At 55.4% G+C, this 12412-nt stretch overlaps 1 protein-coding gene across 1 annotated transcript in view; it reads right to left on the minus strand.

The window, feature by feature from the left end:
- SORCS2 (sortilin related VPS10 domain containing receptor 2) overlaps positions 1-12412 on the minus strand; it is a 487624-nt gene that overhangs the window by 289965 nt on the left and 185247 nt on the right. The window contains exon 2 of the mRNA XM_070462422.1: positions 8038-8105. Within this exon, the coding sequence (XP_070318523.1) occupies positions 8038-8105 (68 nt within the window). The remainder of the gene's footprint in view (positions 1-8037; positions 8106-12412) is intronic.

The raw sequence follows: 12412 nt of genomic DNA on the forward strand, positions 1-12412 counted from the left end.
AGGACATATTGATTGTGGACAGACACATACATGTGTACTTAACACATGACACCCCCATGGGGATGACTTCTGGGGTGGGGGATGGCGGGCATGGGGGAGATGGAAGGAAGGAGGGGAGAGCTGGGCTGGATCAGAACCTGGAAGAGTGTGTTTCTTTAAGAGATGGAGAGCCCAGGAAGAGAAAAATTAGCATCTGTTACAGCTAGGGAACCCGTGCTGGGCTAGACTGCTGTCTGCTGCAGTAACAGCTGAAGCCCCAAACTTCAGTGGCTTAAGCTGATTATTCCTGCTCATGGACCACTGGTTCAGATAAATGACATGACACCACAACAACCACAAGGGAGGCCAGGGAAGGGAGAAAACGCTTGGATTATTTGGTGAGCACGGGGTTGTCTCTGGCACGTGGGTACTCAGGCAGCTGGCACACCACATTCCACACCTTCTGTGTCCGTTCAAGATTTCAGGACTAAAGTGAAGATGGAGGAGGAGAATCCCCCTCTCCCTCCCCCTCCCCCTGCCCGATGCAAAGAGTTGACTCATTGGAAAAGACCTATCTATATATCCATCTATCCACCCATCCACCCACCATATATCCATCTATCCATCCATCCACCCATCCACCAACCCATCTGTATATCCATCCACCCATCCACCCAACTGTATATCCATCCACCCATCCGCATATCCATCCACCCATTCACTCATCCACCCATCTATATATCCATCCCTCCATCCCCCATCCACCCGTCTGTATATCCATCCATCCATCCTTCCACCCATCCACCCATCTGTATATTCATCCATCCATCCACCCATCCACCCTTCTATATATCCATCCATCCATCCGTCCATCCATCCACCCATCTGCATACCCATCCACCCATCCACCCATCTCCATATCCATCCATCCATCCGTCCATCCACCCATTCACTCAATGCCCAACATCACCTTCTGTACCAGATCTGACCTAGGTTCTGGGCATTGGGAGATCATTGCAAGTGGACCCTACTGGTCTCCATCCTCAACCTGTTTATGTTCTGGCAACCAGGGGTCGAGGGGGGCACCATACCATACATAGGGGACAAACCACACCGGGACCCCCACCCTCCAGGAGAGATGTGATAAAGAGTGCCTGGGGTCTGCGTCATGCCGAGCAGTGGGGCGGCTTCTTTGAGGAAAAGAGGTTTACGCTGAGACGCAGAACGAGCAACCCCCAAGGGTGGCAATTGTGGTGTTGGAGAAGACTCTGGAGAGCCCCTTGGACTGCAAGACCAAACCTGTCCATCCTAAAGGAAATCAGCCCTGAGTACTCATTGGAAGGACTGATGCTGAAGCTGAAGCTCCAATACTTTGAAGAAGGAATTTAGCAATAGAAAAAAGATGGGCAGGAAATACAACAGCTAAATCCCAGAGGAGGGGCCTCAAACAGTCAATAAGACACAATAAAAGAAAGTTTGATTCCACAAAAAATCACACAATTGCAAGACAGGATAACACTGAAACATCTATGAGGAGCCAGTACCCGAGGTTCAGTACCAAGGGCATGCCATGCAGGCGCTACAGAAGGGACGGACTGTACACAGTGGGCAAGGTTCAGCCAGCAGGCTGGGTGGCTGGAGACCGAGGAGCAAGGGTGAGAGTGGAGGAGGGGGCAGGGGGTGGGGTGGGGGCCAGGGGCACAGCGTCCCCGCAGGGGGTGGGGCTCAGGTGCTGGTCCAGGTGCCCTGGGAAGCCAGCGGCGTGCTGAGCCTCACTCCTAGTCAGCCCAGCCCCCGGCTACTCAAAGTGAGGTCCCTGGAGCAGCAGCCTGGGCCACACCTGGAAAGCTGGTAGACACGCAGAGCAGGGAAGCCTGAGGACCCCCACCCTGGAGCGGCCTTTCCCCGGGCTGGTCTCCCCGGGGCACTTCTGAGAGATCCCCACACTGAGTCCACATCTGCCAAGGAAAGGTGGTAGTTTTTAAGAGCTTTTCAAGTGACCTTTATGTACCTCCTGCCAAGGACAGGCTATCTACACATTGGGCCCTGCTCAGCTCTTGAGGGCTTGCGTCCACCTTCTTGGGAGCATTTATGAGGCCATCGAGTCCCCACTGGCCGTTTGGGATCCAGCTTCAGAGACCCCAAACAGACCCCTCAAGACCCCAGCCTGGGTGGCTGGCAGCAACCTGGGCTCTTGAAACTCTGTGCCCTGCTGCCCAGAGATGCCTAGAGATGCAGGCTGTGGGCACTCTCCAGGGGGGTATGTAAGGAACATTTTGTCCTAGCGTTTGTATTTCTAGGACTGTCTATCCTGACCTTAATATCATCACAGGTCTGTCACGGAGGAAATACAAACTGCACACCAGGGCTTTAGGTGTCCTGTGAGCGCTTATGTTCCTCTGTACCTGCCCCCACTGGAGAAGGAAATGGCAATCCACCCCAGTGTTCTTGCCTGGAGAATCTGTGAGCAGAGGAGCCTGGTGGGCTGCTGTCCGTGGGGTCGCACAGAGTTGGACACGACTGAAGCGACTTGGAGGAGCAGCAGATCTGCCCCCGCAGTTTTTGGCTCTGCCCACTGAACTCCCCCACCGGGCTCAGACAGAACATTGGGATACATGAGTGTCAGCCTCCAGGGTGAGCGGGCAGGACCAGATGTGGGCGAGTGTGCATGTCACACGTCCCTCAGGCCCCACAAGGAGAGGGGTCTGGGGGGCAGCAGTGGGGTGAGCTGGGAAGGGCTGCTAGGCCCGCCGAGCATGGAGCAGCCAAAGGGGAGAATGACACAGGGCGTCGCTGTGAGTCACCGGGGAGACCGGATCTAGGGAGGGGTCACACAGCACAGTGGTGGATGCGTCCTGAGCTGAGCGGGGGCATCAGGAAGGCGTGCGTGCGGAGTCGCTTCAGTCGTGTCCAATCCTTTGCCATCCTACAGACTCTAGCCCACGAGGTCCCTCTGTCCATGGGATTCTCCCGGCAAGAACACTGGAGTGGGTTGCCGTGCCTTCCTCCAGGGGATCTTCCCAACCCAGGGATCGAACCCTTATCTCTTGTGTCTCCTGCTCTGGCAGGCGGATTCTTTACCGCTAGCACGTCCTTTGGCATCCAAACCTCCTGAGACTGCATGCGACCTTATTTGGAAAGAGGCCTTTGCAGATGAAATGAGTTAGAGAGCCCGAGATGAGCTCACCCTGGATCACCCGGGTGGGCCCTAAATCCAAAGATGTGTCCTTGTAAGGAACACACGGAGGAAGCCACGTGAAGATGGAGGCAGAGACTGGAGAGATGCAGCTGCTAGGAAGGCCCCCGGCCCCCAGTCCCCAGGACCTGGAAGAGGCAGGAAGGATCCTCCCCAGCACCTCCGGAGGGAGGCCGGCCCTGCCCGCATCTCCGTGTCAGACTACTGGGCTGTGGGACGGTGGGAGAACATTCTTCTTGTTTTAAGCCCCTAGACTTTGGTCCTTTGCCCCAGCAGCCCCGGGACACTTGCAGAGACTGGACATGCAGGTCAGGGCAGGGTCAGCCGGCTCCTCTAGCTACCATTCACCTCGGGATGGTCCAGGAGGGGAGGTGGACCAGCTCTGTGCTTGTCCAACCCCTGAGGCCAATCAGCAGCTTTCTCGGCGGAAGGGGCTCCCACACTTCCCCCCTCCTCCTGGCTGAGAGGCTGAGCAGAGAACAGTGCCCACGGAGAAGGAAGGGGCAGAGGGCTGCACCCTCGAAACCAGCCAGGAAGAGACACTCCCGCCATGGGACCCACAAATGGCAGAACAATTAAAATTGCATTCAGCTTAGATTTCAGAGAGCCATTTCCAGACTGTAAATACCACATCTGTCATTAAAAATGTATTTATTGCGATTACACAGGAGAATTCTTGGGAGTCTGGGTGCACATTCAACAAATGTGTCTTTAATAACCCCACTGAATACGTGTTTGCCAGACCCCAGCACCCTGAACCTCCAGACGTGCCCTTAACTGCAGACAGCGGGCGGTGACACCCTGACCAAGGGCCGATGGCAGTCTCGCCCCTTCTAAACAAGCCTGCATGGTCTCAATGCAGGGGATGTGAGCAGGGGATGCTCGCAAGAGAAAACACGATTAAACCCAGAAACCACTCGCCCTTGCTAGGGGTATGGAAACGGCACTGCCTCCCTTTGGGCCAGTAGGTTAGGAAGTTCCAGAAAAGCTGTCAGCCCGAAGGCGGCCAGGAGGCAGGGCACTGCCCCATGTGGAGGGTTGCATTCCTCCCAGAAGAGAATTTGGCTGCAGCACGCCAGCCGTGAATCTGCTCAGAGCGTCTGGCTCAGAAATGGAACTCCCTAAGACGCTTCCCAGGGAACAAAGTGGAAAGGAAAGCAACGTGCCAAAATGTCTTAGGACCACAGCAGGCCTAGGAGTTGTGGGTATGGTGTGAAAGTGTTGGTCGCTCAGTCGTGTCCGACTCTTTGTGACCCCATGGACTGCAGCCCACCAGGCTCCTCTGTCCATGGGATTCTCCAGGCAAGAATACTGGAGTGGCTTGCCATGCCCTTCTCCAGGGGATCTTCCCAACAAAGAGATCGAACCCAGGTCTTCTGCATCGCAGGGAGATTCTTTACCAGCTGAGCCATAGGGAGGCAGGGCTAGGAGTTAGAACGAATCAATCCCAGGGGTGAGCGCACAGCCATAAAAAATGACCACGTGGCCCGTAATACCACACGGAAAAACGGGAAGCACCTTGCAAGTGTGACAGAGAGAAGGCGCGCAACTTGATTCTGCATCTCACGGTACAGCAGTCTCAGCACAAGAAAGATGAGATAAACACAGAAATCAGGCCTGACAGGTAGGGATGTAGATGAACTTTCTGGAAATAACTGATGCTTCTGCATGTATTTTTAATAAAGGGGAGGAAATGTCTGAGTCTAGAGACTGATGAGAAAAGAATGTGGAAAATTAAAATCTGTTGATTTGCTTCGGAGGAAAACTAAATTTAGACTATGTGCTGTTCTGGGGACGATTCGTATGCAGTCTCCCTCGGTCCTCACGATTTCCCATCCAGGGATGTTTCCACTTTACAGACAAGGAGACGGAAGCTCTTGAGAGGAAAAAGAGCTCCCTGTGGAGACTCTGAGGTGGGTGGTTTGTCTTCCTTGAGACAGGCTGGGACCGGGAACCCTTTGCTGCAGTTTTTGCCTGGACAAATGTCTCCTCAAGCAACAAAATACAAAGAGATATAAGGGACTAAAAACAGCTGCGCGCATGCACCATTGGAGCAAATTCTGGACGAGATTCACAAAGACCAAAAACCACAACTGCCATGTCTAAAGCCATGCTATTCTTTAGTTGCTCAATCTTATCCGACTCTTTGCGACCCCATGGACTGTAGTCCACCAGGTTCTTCTGTCCATGGAATTCTCTAGGCAAGAATACTGGAGTGGGGTTGCCATTTCCTTCTCCAGGGGATTTTCCCAACCCAGGGATTGAACCCGCATCTCCTGCATTTCAGGTGGATTCTTTACTGCTGGGTCAATCAGGGAAGCCGTGTCTGAAGAGCCAGGAGCAAAAAGAGGTTTTCAGGAGCAAAACAGGGTACTGTGCCTGACCTCTGAACTCAACACCGCCAACAGGGTGGGCAAACCACCTAAGCCAGCCCTCCTGCCCGACCCTCGGACACAGCCCTACCCTGACCCCATTTAAAGAACCAGTTCGGCCCACCTCAGGAAGTGAGCAAAGGAACCTGTTACTTGATCTAGCTCCCTCCTGCTGCAGCAGGGACCCCAGTAAAACGTTGCCTGAGTTTGTAGTCTGGCCTCTTGGAGTTTAGTCACTCAGTCGTGTCCAACTCTTTGGACCCCATGGACTGCAGCACACCAGGCTTCCCTGCCCTTCACTATCTCCCTGGAGTTTGCTCAAACTCATGCCCACTGAGTCGGTGATGCCATCCAACCATCTCATCCTCTGCTGCCCCCTTCTCCTCCTGCCTTCAATCTTTCCCAGCATCAGGGTCTTTTCCAATGAGTTGGCTCTTCACATCAGGTGGCCAAAATATTGGAGCTTCAGCTTCAGCATCAGTCCTTCCAATGATTGAGGGGCCAGGAACCCTGGTTGGTAACAGCCTGGCTTCCCTACCTGTACATGAAGAATTCTGAGTCTTGAGGCCACACTGGAGGGCTAGCCAAGGTCATTTCCACCCCCACCAAGCCCCCAGGAAGACTTGCCACAAATTTTAACTCCACCCAGCATCTCTGTGAAGCAGAACAGTGACACCAGGAAGGACTGCTGGCTCCTTAAGCTACACTCACAATAACCTCACCTCCTCTGTCCCTGGCTTCTGAAGATGCTGCAGGAGCAGACAGAACCCAGCTCCCACATTCCAGGGGATTAACAAACATTCATGGATACCTGGGCAGGGCTGGAGCTTGAGTTGACTTAGTAGAAGGACTCTGCTTGGAGCTAGAGAGGACGAGTGCCTCTCTCTACTTTGCAGCCAAGGGAATCAGTCCTTGGACCACCCACCTGGAAGGGGGAACCTTCCAGGAGTCGGCCCTTCTCAAGGAGCCTGGCCCCAAAACCAGCCCCCAAATGCAAACCTTCAAAGGGCAACTGATGAGATTTCACTGGAGCTTTAAAGCTCAGGCCCCTCTCCACTCTCATCCCAAAGAATGAACAAACAGCCTTATCCACCTCCGGAGGAGCACTTCTGAAAGCAGGCTCCTTGCTGGATGAGCTACTTCAAGGCATGAGATTGAAATATCCCAGCACATAAAGAAGCGGGGGTCCTGGCCAGAAAGAATCTGTGGCGGGCTCCTCATCCTGAGGCTGGCGTGGAATTGGAAAGCAGACTGGCGAGTCTGGGAGGCAAATCTGAGGCTGAGAGGGGCAGGTTCGGAAAGGCACTTCTACTGGAAAAGGGAAGGAAAACGCATGGCTCCCCACTCCCCACATCAGCACCAGGGCGACCACGCCCACCACCACAAGGCCACCCTGCTCCTCATCTGGCAAAGGATGCACCCAACTCAGGGGTCATTTCAGCAACTTGCAGGAGCATCAGGGCAATCCCTCGGTAAGAACCAACTAGGAATCAATCATGAAGCCCCTTTGCTAAAATCAAAACCAAAGGCCAACAGGAAATCAACTCAAGGTGGCGACATGCATGTCAGGAGTCCTGATCAGCAGGCTTCTGTGTTTTTAATAGATCTCAAATAGAAAGAAAATGAGTTAATTATCACTCGAGAAACATGTCTTGGAAAGCAAAACGGTTCAACACGCAGAGAATGTGGAAATGTTGAGCGGTGCCCCCAGGACACAGCATCCTCGCCTGAGAGATGCATTGAAACCCCAGCCCAAGACGCTGGGATCCTTCCTTCCCCTTCCAGGGGGCTCGCGAGCTGTCACTTCAGCCCCACTCTTTGCGACCCCATGGACTGTAGCCCGCCAGGCTCCTCTGTCCATGGGATTCTCCAGGCAAGAATACTGGAGTGGGTTACCATGCCGCAGACACAAATACAAAGCTGATCATAACCCAAATGACATCTCCAGTCCTCCTCCTCTCCCACCTCCCTGAAACCATCAAAGAGGCCGCCTAACTCTTGGACTGAATTCACCCTTCACATACAGACAGTTAGTGCCCATCGGCAGTGGCGGGTTCTTTATTTTCCAAGCTCTTGGACTGAGCCAGGGAGAAAGAAAGACCCCCGGACCGTGAGGATAATCGGTGTGTCTGGGGAACTCCGTGAGCTGCGTCGGAAACTCGGAGCACAACCAGAGGAAATTGTGCACTGACCTGAATTCACAAGGCAGGCCCCCTTCCCCCAGGAGGACGACAGCAAGAGGAAAGGAGCCCAGACAGAAAGGGAAGAAAGCAGAGAGCCTTCCAACGCCCGTCTGTGCCGCAGCCCTGTGTGCGCCGCTGACGGGACTCCTATTGGCCTTCACCTTCTCCTACACGCGTTTTCCAGTGGAAGGGAAGTCGAGAGGCTGCCAGTGAGGGGGCTGCTCCAGCCAGGCCCCAGGATCTCAACCCCAGCCTTGGAGACGTGCAGGTACAGGAGGAGAGGAGGCCCGCCCTCGGGCTGACTTACCGCCACAGAGAACTTTCCAGAACCTTCCCCATGTCTGCGTGGTAATACTTGGTCAGGATCAAGATCACCTGTGATGGCAACAGAGACAAAGGCAGAGATCAGCTGCTTTCAGGGCTCTCGACGCGGGGGGTATGGTGACCCTCCCCCACCCAGGATGGGGCGGGGTGGGGGGTGCTCTTCCCATGAGCCCCAGCCCCCAAGCCCCAGAGCACTCAGACCCCAGGCTGGTTTCTGCTCCAAAAAGTCGCTCTGCGCCTCACAGTGACTCTCGGAATATCCCACGCCCGGGAGGTCCACCCAGCACTGCCTGCCACTCAGGAGGAATCTCCTCAACTCAGCCCTGGACCGTCTCAGACGCGGCCCCAGGGAGCCGAGGAGGAGGTGGTCCCGGTGAGCAGGAACGGTCGCGTGAGGCTGTGTAAGAGGGGCTTTGTCCCCAGCCACACCTGCGAGAACAAGGAGCCGGCCAGAAACAGCAGCTGGGGGCTGCAGGTGAGGCTAGCGCAGCCCCAAAGTACGCGCTGTCATTCACGTTCCCTGGAGCGGCGGCCGAAGGCAGAGCCGATGACAGCGGGCTGGGAAAGCGGGCGGGGATAGCCGGGACCTTGGGGGGCATGGGGGTGGGGAGGAGGTGGGCACGAATCATCAAAGGCACACACGCTCTTAGTCGTTGGTGCACACACTGGGCCCTAACTTAACAGAGTCTTCATTCCAGGCCTGTGCAGGAAACACAACTGTTTATAAAAATGAAAATAAATGCACGTAAGCAGCCGAAAGTTTCCCACCCCCCAAAAATGTATGAACAGCAAGGGAATGAGATTTCATTCACCTGCCAGGCGAGAAAGAGGCCCCCTCTCCCCAATTACTTCACAAGCCTCTACATCAAATTCCATTTCACTCACTGCCAGACCCTATTAGCGGCTCCTAACATCCCCGTTGCTATGGGAACCCCAGGAGGTGAAGCAGGAACAGCCCCCCGGGGTCCCAGCAGAGCGGTCGGCCTGGTTAATTCGGGGTCAGCACATGGGCCATCCCCAAGTTTGGTGCCTTCGGGCAAGCAGGACTTTTCTGCTCTCCGTCTTGGGGGGCACATTCACTGCCGCAGTCTGGCTGATCTTTCTTTCCCTGGTGATTAAAGCAGGGAAGATAGAAGGAGGAGATGTCAAGTGAAATGGGACAGTGTGCATTTTAAAGGCAGTGATGATTAAAAAAAAACCCGAGGTCTTGTCAATGGAGGCGCGATCGGCCTGCCTTGCTCGGGAACAAAGCGATTTTCTCCTGCTGGGCTCTCGGGCTGCCCGAGTCAAGCAGGAATCCTCTGAAGATCGGGGAAGGCAGCCGAGTGACAGGCCCTGGACGTGCAGGAGACAAGCGTATTTTTAACCTATTGATTTATATTTTATCATCTTGCTGTTCCCAGAGGGGATTTCAAGAAGCAGGAGCGTGACAGCTGGAAGGGACCTCAAAGTCTGTTTAATCTGGCCCTATCCAGGGCGAAATTGTCAACCTCACATCCTTGGAGAGCAGCTGCCATCTGGGCTGTGCTTGCACACCTGGTCGGCGGGGAGCTCAGCCCCTGGCCTGGTGCTCGGGCCCCTCTATGCACCAAACTCAGTCTCCTGGTAAATTCTGCCCATGTGGACTCTGTCCTGCCACAGTGGGCCATCACCAAGGGGTTCCCCCTCCCACTTCCCACTCATGCCCACCCCCTTCATTCTAAGCTCCGGCCTTTGCATGAGCTGGTCCTCATCTTGGGACCCTCTTCCTCTCCCCCCACCCCCACCTCTAATGCCTGCGTTAAATCCTACTCAGCATTCAGATCGTAGGCTAACTGACACCACCTCCAGGAAGTCCCCCAGGCTCCTCCCCTGGATTCACTGTCTCCTCCAAAGTCCTTCAGACCCTGTGCTTCCCACTCCCCCAGCGCAGCCCACAGGTCTGTCACCACCCTGAGTCACGAGCCCTTTGAGGGAGGGGGGGCTGTGTCTTGTTTCATGTCCCAGTGCTGGGCACAGAGCCTGCTGTATAGTGAGCACTTGAACTGCTTGTTGGCAGAAATATAGGTGGCATTTCGCAAACTGATGACGAGGAAGGCAGTGAAGCCAGCATGTGCCCTGGCCACATGCTCACAAGCCACTCTTCCATCAAGCGGGTACCACCCATCTTCCTGCTGGGGGTGCCCTCCAGGCACCACGCTGACCCACCAAGCAGGAGGAGAACTGGGGTCCTGAGGCCAGGACGCAGGTTGTGCCTGCCCAGGGGTAGACCCATAGAACTGCCCAGCTGATCAGCCTGGGGGTGGGGAGAGCCGGACAGCCCCAGCTGACACCCCTGATGCTGCAGTGGGCAGTGGGAAGACCCCTCTGCTCTGGGGGCAGACCCTCCAAGCTCCATGTCCCTCAGTCCCTGGGTCTAGCCCCTGGAGGAGGAAGTGGCACCCATTCCAGTGTTCTTGCCTGGAGAACCCACTCCAGTGTTCTTGCCTGGAAAATCCCATGGACAGAGGAGCCTGGCGGCTACAGTCCATGGGTCCCAAAGAATCGGACACGACCAAGAGATTGAGCGTGCACGCATGCAAGCATTAGTTCCCAAGGCCAAAAAGAAAGAAAAGTAAAGTGTAGTCGCTCAGTCATGTCCGACTCTTTGCGACCCCGTGGACTATAGCCTGCCAGGCTCCTCTGTCCCGTGGGATTCTCCAGGCAAGAACACTGGAGTGGGTTGCCATGCCCTTCTCCAGGGGATCTTCCCGACCCAGGGATCGAACTCGGGTCTCCCGCATTGCAGGCAGACTCTTTACTGTCTGAGCTAACAGGAAATCCCAGTTCCCAGGGGAAAGGGCTGATGATCAAAAACACAGGAGGGAGGCATTTTGATATCACTGATTGAAAAAAAAAAATCACTTGAACATTCACAGGGAATTGGAAACTGCACCAGTATCATAAGAGACCCACATTCTGTGCTCAGGAGACCACCCTGGGTGTCCCAGAGAAGCCTGGACACAGCCTCATTCAATGCAACAGAGCGCCTGACCTCCTGTACAGATGGGACTTGGGTCCTGGGTGAGGGCTCCCTGCCCTGGGCAAGAAGGCTGACCTACAGCGGGTGCTGAAAAAGGGGCTGTCGGGGTGAACCTCCTGGAGGACATGGGGCTGTGGCCTTGGCCTGGCTAGTGCACGTCTGCAGAATAGCAGCTTGCTGGCTGATCTTCTGGGAGGCCTGTGGGCACCTCCCTGCCTTGAGCCTTGGACCTGCCTCGTGTCATCATGGCCTTTGGCCTCTCTGAGCCCAGCAACCCCCTCTGTCCATGAGGATGATGTAGGACTCGGCCAATGCCTCACCCAACAGCAGAGTTGTTCTTGGGCCCACGTCTCGAGTATGAAGACTTCCTCCCGGACAAGCCCTGGCGGGTCCTAGTGTCCTCACTCACTCCCTGCACTTAGAAGGATGCCAGCCCGGGGGGGACAGGCTGGACCAGGACAGACGGGAGAGACACAGCAGGATGGGCTCACGACAGAGCTCTTTCCGGGCCCCGGGACACACTGCAGTGGGAATACAACAGCCTGTGGCTCCTTCTAGAATCACAGCCCGTCAGCCCCGCGGCCCGGCACTTTCGCTCGGGGAGCTCTCCCATGGATGTCCCCATGCACATGGACTGATGGGTGTCCTGGGCGACTGCCCACGCACTGTCTATAACAGCTGCAGACTGGAAGCTCCGTGCAGACCCACCCCAGGCCCGACCCACTTGCCGGGACTCAGCTGCTCATGGGAACACGGGGCGGCATCCAAGAGCAAAGACTTACCACGGAGACTGCGGAAAGGAACCCCCACCTGCCCCAAGGAGGCCAGCTCAGCGAGTGGAGCCTGGGCGGAACAGTGCTGTATCCCTTCTGTGTTCAACATGGGAGAGGCAGACCCCCTGAGCTGAACTCTTCAGCACAGTTCCAATAGTAGGCTTTCTGTTCCTTGAATTTTACCTCCATTGAAAAAGGGAGCAAAGATGAGAGTCGATACTCATTTCCGCTTGAAGACATGTGATGACAGGGGATGCTAGAGGGGACGGAAGAGACTTTTTACAGGGTAGTCTTTGGGGGAGGGGGAGGGCTGGCAGGGGGGAGGGGAGGTTTCCACTGGGGACCCTTTACTATCTGCAGCCCACTGGCCTGCCAGCCACTCCACCTCCACACATCCGGGACACGTGTGCACATGTGCATATGTATGTGTGTGTGTGTGTGTGTGTGTGTGTGTGTGTGTGTGAGCTCGGGTCAGCAATTCCATCTCCACACAAGAGGGGCGTGCGTGCCCGTGTGTATGTGTATGTGACCTCAGGCCGCACGGTCACTCCAGGGCACCTCGCCTCTGATGAACCCTCATATCT

The sequence above is a fragment of the Odocoileus virginianus genome, unplaced genomic scaffold (genome assembly GCF_023699985.2).
Source record: "Odocoileus virginianus isolate 20LAN1187 ecotype Illinois unplaced genomic scaffold, Ovbor_1.2 Unplaced_Scaffold_5, whole genome shotgun sequence".
NCBI classification, from domain to species: domain Eukaryota; kingdom Metazoa; phylum Chordata; class Mammalia; order Artiodactyla; family Cervidae; genus Odocoileus; species Odocoileus virginianus.